Source organism: Aythya marila (assembly GCF_965140915.1).
Source record: "Aythya marila genome assembly, chromosome: 2".
NCBI lineage: Eukaryota > Metazoa > Chordata > Aves > Anseriformes > Anatidae > Aythya > Aythya marila.
The window spans coordinates 120,925,351-120,943,428 of NC_139043.1; the positions used below are offsets into that span (position 1 = coordinate 120,925,351).

The 18,078-nt window shown below is 37.3% G+C and overlaps 1 protein-coding gene across 3 annotated transcripts in view; it reads right to left on the bottom strand.

Annotated features, from left to right (window-relative positions):
* The window catches only part of PDE7A (phosphodiesterase 7A), a 75,434-nt gene that overhangs the window by 2,439 nt on the left and 54,917 nt on the right, over positions 1-18,078 (bottom strand). For 2 of the 3 annotated variants that reach the window (XM_082753441.1, XM_082753440.1), the window contains 9 exons: positions 14,360-14,511; positions 12,568-12,631; positions 10,331-10,426; positions 7,427-7,527; positions 4,399-4,530; positions 4,012-4,103; positions 3,247-3,391; positions 2,323-2,419; positions 1,394-1,474 (listed from right to left, as the gene is read on the bottom strand). In XM_082753441.1, the coding sequence (XP_082609567.1) occupies positions 1,394-1,474; positions 2,323-2,419; positions 3,247-3,391; positions 4,012-4,103; positions 4,399-4,530; positions 7,427-7,527; positions 10,331-10,426; positions 12,568-12,631; positions 14,360-14,511 (960 nt within the window). The remainder of the gene's footprint in view (positions 1-1,393; positions 1,475-2,322; positions 2,420-3,246; positions 3,392-4,011; positions 4,104-4,398; positions 4,531-7,426; positions 7,528-10,330; positions 10,427-12,567; positions 12,632-14,359; positions 14,512-18,078) is intronic. The other variant, XM_082753442.1, reaches the window with a different exon arrangement.

An 18,078-nucleotide genomic window follows, 5' to 3' on the forward strand; every position in this document is an offset into this window, starting at 1 on the left:
AAATAAATAAATAAAAAAAACAGGAGAAAAAAACATTAAACTTTAATAAAATTCAGTAAGAAATTAAACAATGCATCAGGCTATTCAAATACATATTTAAAAACTCATTTGATGTTTAAGGCATCTTTACTAAATTTAATTTTTTATTTTAAATCCCTCCAAATGTATTTTGAGAGATTTCTCAAAATACAGAAGATTTTACTGGTCAATCAGAAGAACAGCATTATATTGGAATAAATTACCCTGCTAATTTCAGAATGACCAAATGAAGTAAATATTTGGGAGGGGCTGTGAACCTAACCATCAGTAACTAAGTCACAAAATCTACATAAATCTTTCATTTAGACATGTAGATTTTTTTTAGGAAATTGCCCCATAGTTGATCTGAACTACATTACACAGGGAAAAAAAAAAAAAAAAAACAACAAACAAATAAAATGAAAACCTGGGTTCTTTTCACAATATTAAGCTGATTAAAAATACAACTAGACTGATTTTTAAACAAAAAGGACACAGAACACCAACAGATAAATATTTACATTTGTGTTCGAGCACGTGTATATGCACCTATTTATAGGATATAATTTCTGTGAACCAAAAATTGAATGGTAAACCTACCAAAACTGGGCTTGCTTAAATCTGTTAATTACAAAAACGTATCATTCTCTAACATTCTAAATCAAAGCAGTGCAGCTGATCAAACGTTTTTTTAAATCTTTAATTAACTTCAAGCATTCGTTCACAGTAGCTTTGTGGTTAAATTTATTGTTCTCTTTACTATTTTTAACTGAGTCCTATTCAATCTACATAAACAACTTCATTAAAACAAATAGGAAAAAAAAAAGTAAGCCCTTCAGCTATTTCAAATTCAGCTGAAGACAGCAAAAAATAACAGAATGGCTTTTCACAGTTCTCCATCAAATCCCTGTCCGCCACCCGACGTAAGGCAGTTTTTAAAAATGAATGCAGGCGTTCCAGAAAGCAAACTCCAAAGAGCTGGAATTGTTTTGCAGCAACCTCAAAAGGCACCAGCCGCTGCATGGGCAAGGTGACAAAACTTCTCCTCTTCTCAAGCTGGTCACCCCAGATTAGGAAGCCACCGGGCAGCAGCACAGGAAAAGTAACAGCTGCCTCCCGTGCTCTCCCCATTCTGTGAGGAAACAGCGACCTCAGCCTCCGGGACTGTACAGAACATTTCATAAATACTACATTCAAGGGAGAAATGGTATAGCAAATTAAATAAATCAAAAGAAAAAAAAAAAAAAAGCTCATTGTTAAGAAGTGCTGCTATACACAAAGACCAGGTACAGCTTCCAGGAAATGTATGGAAAAGATACATTCTTTGATAGGCATCCTGAAAGGAGTCTACTGAAATAAAGTGAATTGCAGTTACCAATCTGGATGTTGGCAATAGTTTCTGTCTGTCGGTCACAAAGTGGACTCACACCCAAGTGATATTTTTTTTCAATATCTCCTAGAGAAATAAGAGTATAATAAAACTGTTAAGTCACCAGGTCCAATACTGTGTATGTTGATCACACAAGCAGTAGTTCAAGAAAAACATCAGAGGTTTCCTGATGGATTAACATGAAAAACTCCTGGACTGCTGTAGAAACAACAAATTGAATTTCTCTTGCTTTAGCCCTCAGAAATTTCTCACTGAAGAGAATTTATGGCTCTACTTCCACGTAATCTCCACCTAGTAATAAGTTTCACATGCTTAGTACCAAATAAAAGTCAGTTCTTCATTTTTCATATCTATGCAAACTAGCGTTTCTCAAATTAAGGCAGCTAAACTAGCCTTCAAAAAAAGCTCAGTTTTAGTTATTAAAATTATTCAATAATAATGGATAAAAATAATTTGTTCCACTTGTCAACTAAAAGCTTTATTATCTGCTTATCACATAGTTAAGGCTACTTACATGACTAAAAATCTCCTTCCTCGTTGTTCCTGATTACCAACAGGTTCTCACAGACAAATAAATTTTAAATATCGAATATCTGGCAAGAATATATTTCACAATTTACTGGAAATGTGTAAATTGAACCTAATTATTTATGTGAAGCACCTTCCCATCTGAAGGATCTATTGAGCCAGTCATGCCACATTCAGATTCTAAGCAAATTTTTCACCAGGTTTCAGTTCCACGAACCATTTGCAAGAAATACAACCCAATAAAGAAGAAAATCCCACACTGTACTGTAAATCTCTATTAGCACTAAATATAAATCACTATTTATTTGCAGGCAGCTATGACTCACGATTGCTCTCTCCGCAATATAAATACATTATGAACTAACAGATACTTTACTGTTACTTGCCTTGATGGAAGAACTCCTCTGTTACTTTTTCACTCCATTGCTTACTCAGCTCCCAAGTCCGACATGGGTTACAAATATCAGCACACTTCAAAGCCATCTAGTAAAGTAATATACACCATTAGGTCACCCTGCGTACCCCTTTCTCTCCAACAGCAACATCCTTAATTACCTATTTCCTGGCAGCAGGCATTTTAAGTTTTGTAACTCATAAACCTACCTACCATTTGTACTTCCCTCAAGTTTATGTTCCATGATCATACTTAAAAAACACTCAGGAAACTATCAGATCTCATTATCATTTCTGAGCAAAACGAAAATTGAGTCGAGTCAAAGAATTTCAGAGATACTACATTTAGTTTATTCAGTAACATCAGACAGACACAGCAATGAATTCAGATAAAGAAACATCAATATAGGCAAACAGGATTTTGCCTTTCTATCTCTGAAGTTCATGTATTTACTAATGGTTTACACAGGAAAGAACTTCTCGTCTGTCCATTTTCCCTTACAGTCCACACAATGAACCGAGCAATAAAAATCTGTATGAAGTTGAAGCTGATGCTATGAAGACGATACACAATAATAGCGCTTTTTTTTCCCCCTGAAATACATTCTGACAAAGCATTTCACAGTACTGAGACTACACTAGAGTCATCAGAAGAACTAATTCTTGTCTTGAAGATGCATTTCTCCTTGGTTTAGTACCTCTGTGTTACCTACCAACATGTGACGTTGCTTAGGAGAAGTAATGGGAGAGAGAGAGGGAACAAACTTTTTGCAATGAAACAAAACCACTACGGGTATTTACTAAGGGTATTTCTACTTCATTTTGAAAGTATAGCCCAGAACTAGTAGCATTTACCACTTCAAGTTGTTTTTGAAGTAAGAAACCATGTTTTCAAAAATATTAGCAAAAAAGGTCACCTGTAAAATGAAGTGACGATGGTTCGCGTCCTCTAAGCATAGGTCTCCTCTATCCAAGTGGGATCGGAACATGGACAGATACTCATTTTGCTGACTGATGTCTGTGGCAAGAATGAGATCACCTATCTGGCTTTCCATCAGCTGCCTGTAGTAATTAGTGATACCAAGCATTCAGACAGCATAGCAATTAAGAACAGCAGCCATCACTACATCTACACGTCTTCTTTGTCATATTCATTATGATACAAATTCAAGTCACAAGCTTGCTGATCAGTATTTGCACAGGATGGTTTCTTTTTTGTTTGTTTTTCTCTCTTCCTACAACATCCATAGAGATATCAGAACATTTCATCAGCAGCTTTCAGGAAGATTGAAATTGTTTTTAGCTTTTCTGTTTGTTTTTCCTTAAATATGCACAAATTGTTTAACGAATACTGATTGTTACAGTAGGTGAAAAAGGTCTATTTTAAACTGCAATTGCAGTGACAGAATGAGAAAAAGCTGCCAAGTTTAAAATAATTTAATATAAACAGGTGCTTGACTGCATGAACACACCCCTTCAGTGTGCTCACAGTAGATGTTATTTCCCAAATACCACATTGCACCATGAACTCCCCTACTCCAGTAGCATGGTATTTGATAATTCTTAAAATAGATGTGAATGCAAAATTTAAATTAGGAGCTGCCACACAATAATTTATTCTTTCTTAAGTGGCAGCTTACTTGCATCTTAAACTAATCTATATTATTTTGTATAAAACGTACCTGTTTTCCAATGACATATGTGCAAATAAACCAGACTCTCTCAGCAACCCCACTGCTGATCTCCAGTGATGGTTCTCCAATACTGAGGTATTCTGGAAATGAAAGTGATACCACAGATGTCAGTGACTTTAGGTCTTAGAAGGATTGAATAGCTTCACACTAAGCGCTGTACCACAGAGGGGGGTTTGGTTGATTGGTTTTGAAGTGGATTAAAGCTCTCACATCCTGAATACTTTGATAGCTTGCACATTTTTATCCCAGTGGCATGGAAACATCTCAAATTCACACCTACAACTAGCTAAAGACATCACAATTTATATTCCTTTTCTGTACTCCTCAGGAACTCTCCAAATCTGTTTTTCACAAGACAACCAATTTTCTCCTTACCTTATACAAAGTTGCTAAGTAATGGTTTGTTTTAATTAGGAAAGGTTGATTAACGCCTGGGTGATCCAAATCATGTGTGGCAGCTGCAATTAAACTGAGCAGAACATCCCATGGAGTTAAGGATTGGGAAAGCTGTAAGATAACAACAACAACATGTAATTCTGTCAGCAACACAAGTATAACCCCCTCAAATAGGTGCACAGGTGTCACATTTTTTCTTTTTTTTTTTAGTAATTTAAAAGCAAATAGGAATTCTGAGGCAATTTAGTGATGTAAAACCAATATTCTATCGATTCCCAAGTATTTTGCAGAGGGAAAAAAGCTACAAAAATCTCAATGGTTTAAGCATTCTTCTTTCTGAATGTCAAGGTTCAGTCTCGGAAAATGCTGGCACAGAAAACGTGACTTTTTAGTTGGCAATGAATTACTATTTCTAAACAGATCCTGTTAAAAGCAGCAAATTCTTAAAGCAAGCTTTCTCTCATTTACCCAGCCTGTCTGTATGCATACAGACTGCTTTAAATACATACTATATTTTTTAAAAATACCGTCACCTTAGAAGGAAGAAGCTAACACTTTAGAAGCCTTAGGAACTGTTCAGAGCAGATTTCTACTCTTTTGCACAATTTTATTTCAAAGCCTACTGGGAAAAGAACTGAAGGAAGAAAGTCTGCTGGAGATAAATATTTTCGAGAAGCACGTGCCTGTTAATTAACTAACTCAGCATGCAACTGCATGGTCTGCTTTTCACTGTTCTTATATATTCTTCCCGTTACTACTTCTGGTTGGGAAGTTTGGGTTAAACTCAGTATGGATGTCTAGCTGGCATTAAAACAAAGGACAGTAAGACCCGTACAAAAATGAAATGTAGCAACCCCCCTGCAAGGACAGGAGTTTATATTCCCTTCTGCGTTTGCCATCTATCATGCCTCATATGTTTACAATGCTTTTGGGTACAACAGAACCAGTAGATATGTATGTTCCCAAAAAGTCCATACCAGAAGCATTACGAAACTTTCATCATGAGTATTAAATAAAAAAAAAAATAAAAATGCTCAGAGCCTCCAAACTGCATGCCATAAATATAACTGACATGCATCAGTTCTGCAACCTGTCTTACTTCCACAACAACTGATCTGAGAGGAACACTGAGAAACAGTGGGACAGTGGGTAAAGAGCCTCTGAAAATGTTCGTGGAACCAGCACTTATCTGTTTTCACTTCAGAAACGGAATAAAAAGGCATTGTCTTCAAAAGAATACCAAACTAGTGATAATTGGCATCAAGATAAATATCTCACCCTAGCTACAGAGTACAACAGGTTGCATTGATTTAATAAAAAGGACAGGATTTGTTGCTGAGGATTGTGTACCCTCAGCAAGCTTGCAGGTGACACCAAGCTGAGTGGTGCAGTGGATACAACAGAAGGAAGGGATGCCACCCAAAGGGACCTGGACAAGCTTCCTAAGTGGGCCCACATGAACCTAATGTCCACCAAGTCCACACCACAGTGCTGCACCTGGGTCAGGACAATCCCGAGAGATGAGCACAGACTGGGAGAACTCACCGAGAGCAGCCCTGCAGAGAAGGACTTGGGGGTTCTGGTGGATGAAAAGCTCGACATGAGCCAGCAGTATGTGCCTGCAGCCCAGAAAGCCAACTGCATCCGGGGCTGCACCAACAGAGGAGAGCAGGGCAAAGGAGGTGACTGTCCCCCTCTGCTCTGCCCTGGTGAGTCCCCACCTGGAGTGCTGCGTCCAGGACTGGGGTCCCAGCACAAGGATGTGGGGCTGTTAGAGAGGTCCAGAGGAGGGCCATGAACACGCTCAGAGGGCTGGAGCACCTCTCCTATGAGAGCAAGACAGAGAGCTGGGGATGTTCAGCCTGGAGAAGAGAAGGCTCCGGGGTGACCTCATTGCAGCTTTTCAATACTTAAAGGAGGCTTATAAAAAGGATGGAGAGCGACTCTTTGCTCAGTCAGATAACGACAGGACAAGGGGGGATTGTTTTAAACTAAAAGAGTTAAACTAAAAGAGAGTTTAAACTAAAACAGAATATTTAGATTAGAGGTTAGGAGGAAACTCTTCACTCAGTGGGTGGTGAGGCCCTGGCACAGGTTGCCCAGGGAGGCTGTGGATGCCCCATCCCTGGAGGTGTTCAAGGCCAGGTTGGATGGGGCCCTGGGCACCCTGCTCTAGTGGGTGGCATCCCAGCCCATGGCGGGGGTGTTGGTACTAGATGATCTTCGAGGTCCCTTCCAACCCAAGCCATTCTGTGATTCTACGATTTATCCCTGAAATTGTCTAGCTTGCTTACAACAGACTGCCAGCAATCTAAGTAATATGAAGCAAACACTGAACTAGCTCACTCCTTGAGGTCTGTCACGCTGCATGTTTTCCCTCTTTGCTTTTCTTAAAAGGAAGAAAGAGCAAAGCATACTCTTGATGTCTTGCTATAATGTGCCTTCAGCAGAAGCATATTATTCATTAACATCGAAGAAGAGCCAAACAAGAGTTTATACAGTGGAGAGAAAAAAAAAAAAGAAAAAGGTAAAAAGAATCATGAATATACAGTTTATTATTGCCAGCTCTGACTCAGGCTGCAATTCCATGTAAATGTCTTTGGGCACAGCTCTATGCTAAACAGCTGCAAACTTAATCAATTTGCTCATCTGGTTCACAATGAAGTCACACAAAAGACAATGCCAGCTCAAAAGAAAAAAAAAAAAAGAAAAAGCACACTACTAAGTGTGAAAACACAGCCTCAGCAACATGGAGATCTTCCCCTCTGCTCCTTTTTGTGTTCCTGTTCCACCACCTGTTCAAAAAGTGGGTTTGGGGTTTGAGGGAAAGAGGCTGTTGTTGCTTTTTTGTTGTTGTTGTTGTTTTTGTTTTTTTCTTTCTTTAAAAGGAGTGTATGTGCACATACAATACACACATGTATGTGCACACAAACCACTTATACACATACAGAAATATCTATATTGCTATATTTACATGTGATGTAAAATTGAGAATGCTCTCCCTTACCTTAGGCTCTTGTAAATAACAGTGCATGGCCTGAGTCACATCAGCAGCATGAACTGCATTATGATAAGGATTTTGACTGTGATAATCTTCTTGAACCATAACTGCAGGAAAATAACAAATATCCAAGTTTAAATAAAATAGCAATTTTTCCAAGTACCATTTTATGTCCTTGTTAGACACAGAAATATGCAATATCACAGGCTACACACACATAAAAGTGTCAAAGTCAGTAAATTGCCAGTTGAACTAACACCCGGGTATAACAGATTTGTATGTGAGCAAACTGTATTTCCTAAAAGAAATCAACTACATGTAAAGTCATCTCAGAGCAAAAATTATACAACTTGAAGTCAGTATATTATTATCTGAGGTACTTTGACTTTAAGAACTTTCCAGGAAAGTCTCCCTTTGAAAGCCTCGCCTGCCTGAATGTTGAGGCATCCTGGAATACAAAATGAAGATACTATTAAATGGAGCATCAGGATGGCTTAATATCATGCCTTCAAAGCAGAGGAATTAGGCAGTGTTTTATTGTTGTATCAAGTGCATTTCTTTCTCCTTCTGGACAGCAGTTGTGGGAAGACACCTCTACATAGTTTTCTATGGGCATTTTCTCATACTTTCACTCAAAGAAATTTAAGCCCATGTACAGTTTAGAAAATAATTTAGACCATGGTCTGATTAACCTCTCCTAGATTCAGTATTTCCTATTTAACTTCTTCCTTGCTTTGCTACTCTCTACTCCATCTACCTGTCTTTTAGCCCTGTAAATAGAATATTTTATGTAGTTAAGCTAATATGGACATCCTTTAGAGTACAAGAACTGTAACATTTGGAAGGATGAAGGGGGAGAAGATCTGAAGTACAGCAATCAAGTTTTATTCCAAATCGCAGAGTTTTGCCTGATGATGCATTAGTTCTTTCACGTAAACTTCGAAAGAACATTTTCCTGGCCAACTACAGCCTGTCATTCCCATCCAAATCTCTTTTCCTACTCTGTGTACAAGCCAGCCCCGTCCATATAATTGTGACTGTAATGTTAAAAGTATTACTGCCATGGTATTTCTGAAGATTTGTGGCTCATGAGAAGTTAAAGTGCTGTAACCATTGTGTGATCTCAAGAGCATCCAATGCATAGTTGACACCTCATACGGACTATAATAACGAAAAGCATCTTTGCACTCCATTAACCTGAGGCAGAACTCCCTTTCAACATATTTTTCATGTTCAGTGCACAACTGAAGAGGTCCTTGGTTTAATCCTCGATTTTTATGGATTCAGAAGCTGGTCCTGTTTACTTGAAGTCCACAATTTTCCTAACTTACTTTAAGAAAGTAGACCTAGGATAGTATTTTGATTGTGGTTTGCCAGAATTAGAATGGCACAATATATGCACAAAAATAAAACGTTAAGGTCCCATCAAGGACTAAATTTAGATTTCTCTCATTACTAAAAAAAAAAAATCCCAATAAGTTCTCAAAGTGGATTTAGTGTGGCACCAGGGAACACCTGAACTGTCTTAATCTTCTTGAATTTCAGATTGCTTTGGAACAAGGTATAAAAGGTAGCAAAAGAATGATTTAAGTTCATGCTAATGAGCTGTATTTGGAAGAAAGGTTGCTTGATTGCACAGATGGGCAGGGACAGAGCTAAGAAACGTTTTTGTTACTGCTGTTAAGCAGAAGGCATCAACAAAAACAGGAAGGTGGTGAACTTCAATGCTAGAATAAAAAATTGCCTTCTTCCACAGTCTGTTTTAAGTAAAATAATCTTTTGCTAAATCTCAGCTAACCAGGAGATAAGCAAGGTGACAAAGACAAAACACAGTTACAACTTCAGTGGCTTAAGACCAGATTTCTACAACCACTTTCTCACACTGCATTACATCAGTTCTCAAGGTCAGCTGCTCTGCCTTTTTGGAGCTGGGGAGAGTTGAGTCTGCTTTAAAACAACAATAAAGCCATGACAGAACCGATAAAATTTATGAAGTAGAAGGAGAATTCAGTGACGAAAACAAAAAGTATTCCCTTACTTGAAAGGGGAGAAAATCCTTCTGAATGTGGTTTCTCCTCTCGTTAAATGACAAGCTTTGGAACCACAATATTGTTTTCTCTGAAGCCATGAAAGCCTGCTAAGAGGGACCTGAAACCTTTCTCCTGCTCTGTTAAAAATCAGCATCCCACTCCACAAAATTAAGTAAAAGGCACCACCACACAAGAACCAAATGAAGGACACCTCACACTAGGGTCTGTCTGTGCTGTGAGGATGCAAAAAGACAGCTCTTTAGCTGTCGAGTGGAAGTACCGCTTGGTTTGAATACTCCATATTTACAAATCTTCCTACTGAAGCACTGCACTGCCACAGGCCCAAACGCCCTCATAACATTGTCTTGCGCTCTGTCCATGAAGGCGGTATGTCTGCAGTACAATGAGTATTTGTACAAGGGCTTGAAAAGCAAGAGGCAGCATCAAATTGGCACTGTTAAGCATTGCCAACATGGGTATGAGCAGCATAGTTAGGAAACTACATTGAGAACTGCAGAAATGGAAATTAAAACCTCACTGAAGACAAAACCAAAGAAAGGAGCAGTCTATCCTTTCTCAATAAAAATGCCACATGAATGAATTCACATATATTACTGATGATTTAGATTTAACAAATACAACACAGCATCTGCTATGAAGTTACTCAGCTTGTCAATACTTGCTTGATTTTAACAGAGATTTCTATACTCACAGAAACTTTGAGAGATTTTCTCTCAGTCAATGTACTTCAAATCACTGTACAATCTGGACTGGATCAGTACTCTTCAAACCTTATAACTAAACTATAACCAGCACTTCAATTAAAGTATAAAAATGCGGATAAACAGCAATATTCATCATAATAAAAAGCTGTATTTACCCAAAAATCTACGAAGTTTCATCGTATCTAACTGGAAGTGTTCAATTAGTCCATGAAGATTAAACAGATGAAAGGTTAAGCTGACTAGACTGTTTCCTAAAAATAAGATGAAAATACTAATTCATTGGAAGTCATGAAATCAGTGACTTTCACAAGAAATGTACTTCAAACAAATTGGTGACAAAAATTACACAAGCAGATTTCTCTACACCAACTTAAGGTTAATATTTAAATTTCATTGCATAACAAGATTCCATCAACTATCTCCTGTAGCAATCACCAATACTGTCCACTGTCAGCTGATAAGAGGAAAATATTACCAAACATTAAAAAAAGCAGAGTTTCACTGTGCAAATCTATTAAAGCAGTATTCAACTTTGTGGTACATCGCATCACGATTTTTATAAATGGACACACAGGTTAAAAAGGAATACCAGAACAGTCAGGCAAACATAAAAGCCAGTCAACACTGTTAACTTGTGTACATTGCACATGTGCAATCTTGTGTCTTTTCTTTGTGAAGCCATTCCTTACTCAACCCAAAAATCAAAGAAAAAATGTTTACATTTCTCTAGGAAATGTATACTATTACGAGCTTACAATGTACTTTGCCTATTCACAGCTATAATATTACAATCACTTGCAGTGACAAAACAAATAGAACTGCGCGAGACAGGGAAATAACCTGCACGCTTACTGTTTACTTGGAACAGCTTGCAGATTATTTGTATTTACTCTGCAAACAATATGTAACGATGGATTACTCAGCTTTGGTACATTTACTCTGACAATCTTCATTTAGCAGGAATTAGAGAACGTAGCATGGGCAGAAACTGAGGTACAAAAAGACAAAGGTGTCTGCTAAATCTGGCTTATTACTAGGCTTGACATGTGCATGCCACTTCCTCGCAGTAAGATACACAGTTCTTCAAAGAGCATTTACTGAGTAGCTAATTTCTCACAGGCTCGTCCAGGGCAGCTCATCCAGCAACGCTCTGTACACAGCATTCTCCTCTTAAAAACTTTCAAGAACAAGACTGCCTGTTCAAAATGTTATCCTAAAATGATTAAATTAAAATGCAAAGAGGATAATATAGAAAGGCTCCCACAATAGAAGCTGCAGTGAGAGTAACTAAAGGGTATCCAAAAAAAAAGCGTATTTAGGATAGAGAAGGCCCCATATAGAAAGGAGGACTTCAGTTTATCGTGAGTATTCTGATCTGAAATAAACTATGCTTATAAACAATTTAGCTTGCGCACCCAACTTTTTTCATTCAGTTAATCAGAACTTATAATTACCTTATATCAGAACTTACATGTATAATTACATCCTATCTGCAAGAATCCCCACTGTTCTCATTTTTACATCCGTGCTTTGCATTAAATGAAACTGTGAGGACCCTACTTTTACTGTAGGTTAAGTCAAGCATCCTTTTAACAAAACAGCAGAGAAAATTATCTTTTGGTGCCATGTTTTCCTTTCTGAACTTCGTTTCTGTTTCCTCCTGCCAAACTTTAAGCACACTGACTGCATCTCTGCTACCAGCTCCTCTTGACTGACGAAAGAACTGCAGCAGCTGCTCTTCATTCGCAGCCCAGGCTCCAAGAGCTTTCCACACTGGCACACATGCCTGTCTCCTTGGTGTTGGACTCATCTCCTCCTCCCATTCTATTCAAAATCCAGTTTCCATTGCTGCATATTATAACACAAGACTTCTCCCTATCCACTCCAGCAGCCTTTCTCCCTTCCAGCACATTTATAAATCTCTTTTCTAACTGGCTGTCTACTAAAAAAGTAGTAATAGTCTCTAAAGGAATTAAAACTGTTCTACCCAACATTCAACTAACCCAAAAAATAATTTGTTTAGTGAAACTGACCTTTTGGACACAGACATGTAAATTAACAGCATTCCATAATTAATAAAAAAAATTACATTAGCAAATTTAATTGTCAATGTATATCAAATTACTACTTACAGCACAAAAAGAGAGAACAGCACCTGCAAAGTACAATGGCCTCTGCTACAAATCAATGATTATTATCAGTACTGACAGTAATGGCATTTTAAGAGAGTGGCAAGGCAAACTAGAATTTAGATTAAGGACTATTCAATCAAAATGGTACCTGATGAAATCTGTGTTTTTGAGTGAACAAACAATCACATCGCAACATAAGAGCAACAGCTAAATTATGCTAAGAGATAAAAACACAAATGAAACAGAAAAAGTAAACTCACCATTTGTCAGTCTATCGAAAAGAAAAATATCAAAATTCCAGTTTCCAACCTTCTCCAGCATACACTGAAAGAAAACACAAAAGCTGTAACTTTGTTTTCCTCAGCATATGCCTATCTTCCCATAGCCCAGAGGAAATATTTATTATTTCAGACTGATATACATGTAAATCTTAAGAATCTCTATATACAAAAAATCGTATTAAAAATGATTGCCTGATTACAGGAAAACTTTAGCATATGTGCCTCAAATTACAAAACTGAAATATAAGAAGTGTCTTGACAGTATGGGTTTGAGATCTCCCCTTCATACCCTTAGTCATTTGCTTAAAAGAAGTGACACAATTTTAAAACAATTAGGTTATAAAAAGAAGCAGTATGACAGAGTAACTCTGTTTAGACACAAAGTTGAGACATCTTAAAGGCCCACACTTGACATTTCACGTAATCTTTTTAATAGATGTATGGATCACAAAACACTACGATGACTTCCAACGTTTTGTTTCAGAATCTTTTCCAGATTTTTGCAATGCGTTAATAGTTACCCCGTGAGTAGCCCTTTATGTTAATTTCTCTCTTTCCCTTTTTGTTCATATAGAAGAAACAGTATCTACATTTTTTTTTTTTACTAGGAATATAAAACAACCTTGTAATTTCTTCCTAATAATCTTGCTTTTTCACTTTGCATCTCGCTGGACTAGCACTTCACAGCCAATCCACGTGAACTATTTTTTCACGAACATAGATGAAGAGCAAAGCACATTCTAGTCCTCAGAGTCTGTTTTAAAATTGATACTTGCTTTCTCATGTTCCCATTAAATTAGTAGCTGCTTTGTGATCCAGTTACTATGTCCTAGTTTTTCCTTCACCAGCCATTAAAACTGAGCTACCAGAAGAAATAAGCAGCATTAACAAGATGTTTCTGCTGTTAAATTGCATATATATTTTTAAATTCATCCACAAAGTTATCAGGTTCTTCCTATACTGGAGCCTGATTACACTATATAATATCAGACATGCTGTATTTTAACGATATTCTTTTTCTGCATCAAGGTTCCTACCAAAAACCATTATACACAACCAGTAGCAAGACCCAGCCTTTGGGCTCTCAACAACCTGTAAACTTTGCCTGCTCATTCCCCTTCGGCATCCTCTGTCACCAATTCACCAGCCCTTTCTTTATCCAGCTAACAAATTGTTAGTATTGCCTCTCTTCCCACATGCTTTACCTGTCCCATAGCACAGGCATATTACAGCTATCATACTTTTCTAGAACTGCATATAAAAAAATGTCATTTTGATATAATATTCTACTGATAACTTCAATTACTACATTTTATTGAGCTTGCAGTAGTAGTCAGTCACTCCTTCAGATGGTCATTAATGAAATCAGACTAAAAAGGGGAGGGAGAGAAAGAAATTGCCCAAATTGTTCCATTACATTTCTTAAATACAGATACATTCTTCTTCACTTTTTCTTCAATTATTATGGTGATAATATATCCTTGATTCACTAGATTTTTGTTTTTTTGTTTTGTTTTGTTTTGTTTAAACTGCAAACCACGTAAGTTCTAAACAATATCCCAGTAAACTCAGGGGAGGTGAAGGAGTTTGTCAGAAATCACATAACATTGGCTGGACCTTATAAAGTATTTGCAAAACATACATGCACACATAAAAATAGATGCTTAAAAATCTGTTTCCTTGCACTGCCTCGTAACATGATGGTGCTATATGCAAACAAACATTTTAAAGACACGCTTGATAAAACCAAGATAAAAATTAAGCCACTAACCTTTGCTTGTCCATTATAATCATCATCTAAAATGTTTGAAGAGTTTGGAACAGTGATACCACGGAAAAAACGGGAAGATCTCAGGTATCGCTGGAAACTAAGCAATCTTCTCACATTTCTTGCAGACACAGACACTTCAATTTCAGAATTTGCTATTTAAAAAAAAAAAAATAACAAAAAAAAAAAAAAACAAGAAAATAAATACTCTCTCTAAAAACACTTTACCAAGAAACACTGTTCAAGGAAGTCTGGTAGAACAACTGCACAGCCTTTTAGAACAGAGATCACTATGAATAGTGAATGCAGAGATATGGCTTAGAAAAGAACGTTTTCTATTTAAGCATCCTGTGAAGAAAAACAAATATTTAACTTATAGCTGCAACGTTTCTTTCTAAGGAACACTGCTACTGTTAGGACAGAAATAATACAGAAATTGTGCAAGCACACATATATTGCAAGCAAGTTCCTTTTGGAAAACTGCTGTCACATATGCACATCTAATCCGTGTCCCTAGCAAATCATATTAGATACATATACCATCTAAACAATGCGTTGATGCAGAAGTTATAAAGTGATTTTGAGCATCTACAAATAACACATACACAGATTTGAAAGTTCAGACATTTTCTTAATTTTACTAGCAAGGTTTTAACACACAAGCTTTTCCAGGTAATTTTACCCAGAACTACTTCTCTGGAAAAAAGAGAAACAATCACACACCAACCTACACTTCTCCCAGTGTATCTAGCTTCCTTTCTCAGTACAGTTTAACAACTACAGAATGTGTCTGTAGTCTCCTTTCAAAGAATAACCCAACTATTTTGCTTTACTTTTATTAGGCTAACCAGTTTAGCCATCCAAAGGACTCATGCTAGCTTATGACCACTTTTGTTTCAGAAACCTACAGACCAAAGTACACATCGCTACCATTTCTTTGCAGCGGTTCAGATATTTCCTATCTGAAATATTTATGGCCAAACTTCACCTTTACTCTCTTTCCAGCATTACTCCAAACAGTAGTTTAACATAACCAACAGTCAATAATTTTTACGTTCCTTCATTTTGTCCAAAAAGATGTATATTAAAAAGAAAAGAACATGTTAAGATAGGAAGTAAAAGCAAATATGCTGTTTTCCAAAAACACAGACTTTCAAAAACAACATGAACCCAACTTTTTGACCTTCCACAAGCAAGGCAGATTAGAAATCAGTGAAATAAACCATTGTAGTATTTGTTTTAACACACATCCTAAAATATGTTAAGAGACAAAGTGTGTGGCCTTATTAAGGACCTAAATTAAAAGTCTCGATGATTTCTAGTGAGAGCAGTTTGATTCTATGCAAGATAATATGCAAGATAAAGCTTTAATCGTATAAAGTGGTCTCCCTGCAGAAGATACACCGTTCCTTCTGCTCCACGTTACCTCCTTGATTTATTTCCAATCTACACTAATAAAGCATCTCTGAACAGAAAAGAATTACACTAACACACAGTATCTGAAGTACAGCGACACTTTATATCAATTGTCTGAATTAACAGCAATTTAATGGACAAAAGGGGAATCATCTTTCAGACACAGCTGAAAAGCATCAGGTAGCTTACCGGGACACTGAAGTAAGTTCCTATCATTTCAAAGAGCTAACACGGACAACTTCAAATGAAATATTTTTTTTTTCCAACTCATCCCAATTAAGGTCAGGGGCACTTCCTCTGAAGACACTGATATACATATATCCAGGTTATGTAAGCAGGTGTACTACATATGATAAATTTGCTTATAAAACAGTCTTCTCAAATACAGAAGGCAAATAAATAGATTCTGTCATGATGCATTACCACGACAATATTTTTTAACAGAGTACAATCTGAGACACTGTCAATCCTGCAGAACACAGAAGCAGGCAGCAATGTAACTGCTCCTGCTAGGACAGCACAGGTTTTGAAGTTATTTTTTCCCTCTTAATCTTGATCTAGTTGCTTAAAATCCAAATTTCAGACCTGAGGTCATTTGGTTTGAAATAAAACAATATAAAATGGTTACATTTTGGTCATTAAATTACCTAAAATGTCCACAAATCCATATACAAAGTCCAGGAACTTCACAACATCTCAGTAAAAGAAAATACTTCAATAGGAAAAATCTTTCAGAAGTACAAACAGTTTTCTTGATCATGAGTAGGCTTTTTATAGATCTGTAGTTAACAAAAAGCTACTCCTGATGTCATGCTACGAGTAACTCTTTCATAGATGCCACTCAGTCTTTGGCAGAACAGCAGCACAGTGTAGATAACAAGTAAAACGCATTTTTGACAGCAAAGCACAAAAGCATGATTATTGAGCTGTCTGTCCCTACATTCCACCTATTTTCACATTTGTAAGTCATTTGAGGGGATTTGCACAAATTTCAATATTTTTTCTCACTATGTGGGTACAGAAAAAATAAATTTTCAAAGGAAATGCAGTTTCCTGTGAAGCTGAACAGTCATTGCTCTTCACTTTGCAATGCACTAGTAAGATGCAACTTCAACATAATTTTCACCTCTAAATTATCATCAGTTTGTACAGTTCATAAACCACGACCTGTCCGTATCATTTTAATCCTCCTCCTTATTTGGTTAAAGAAAAAAAGTCCAGCCTCCAACCATTTCGTGCTTCTGGAAAGCACTGTTCCAGCTGATGTAATTCAAGCAAGCTACAACAAAGCCCACTTCATTCCATATCTTTCTAGGCAGCACTACTGCTATTACAGCCCCACGAAATGGCTGGAGGCTGGAAGGGACCTCAGGAGGCCATCTGGTCCAACCCCCTCCTCAAGCAGGGCCACCCAGAGCAGGCTGCCCAGGCCCACGTCCAGGTGGCTTTTGAAGATCTCCAAGGAGGAAACCCCACAACCTCTGTGGTCAACCTGTGCCAGGGCTGGGTCACCCACGCAGTGAAGAAGTGCTTCACGTGCATGTGCCGGTGCCTGGGGCTGCTCCTCCTCCGGTGCAGGACTTGGCGTTTCCCTTTGAGCTACTATTCATTCCACACGTATATCCTAAGTTCAGCTGAAGGTACTAACAGCTCAACCAAACATCCCATTATTTAGACCTCCAGTGATCAGAATAACTTCCAAATGAGAGGTTTTGAGCCCTTCCAGAATGCCTGGTTCAGGGGGACTACACCAACCCAGCAAGTGAGCTGATCTCCCTAAAATAGTTAGACATTTGATATGGGATGATTGGGGATAGGTGAGTCAGATGTGGAGGTTTGACAGGTAATTAATTTAAAAAGGAGTTTGAAAAAGAAAATAGCTAGCTTTCAAGGAAGAAAATTTCAAGAAAAAAAAAAAAAAAAAGATTTTTAAGCTGCAGTAACACAGAGCATCCATACTTGCAGCTCCCTTTTTCAGAAAGTATTATTGTAAGGGATAACATAGAAATAAAAATACAAAATAAATCTCTTTGTGAGTTCTGGCAGACCAGCAGACAAGTTCATGAGAAGGACTGGTAAAGCCTGAATGGTGCAACAGTGCAACAGAAACTTGGTTTCCCTTTATATATATGATTAACACATAGTTTTATGATTAATGATAGAAGAGGGTAGGCTGACATTCTTTGCTAATTTCAGTAAAAAAAATAAAATAAAATGAATAACAGGGCACCATAATGGCTTTACTTTCTTTTCATTTATAATGGAAGAGTGCATTACCTTTGCTCAAGACATATATAAAAAGACAT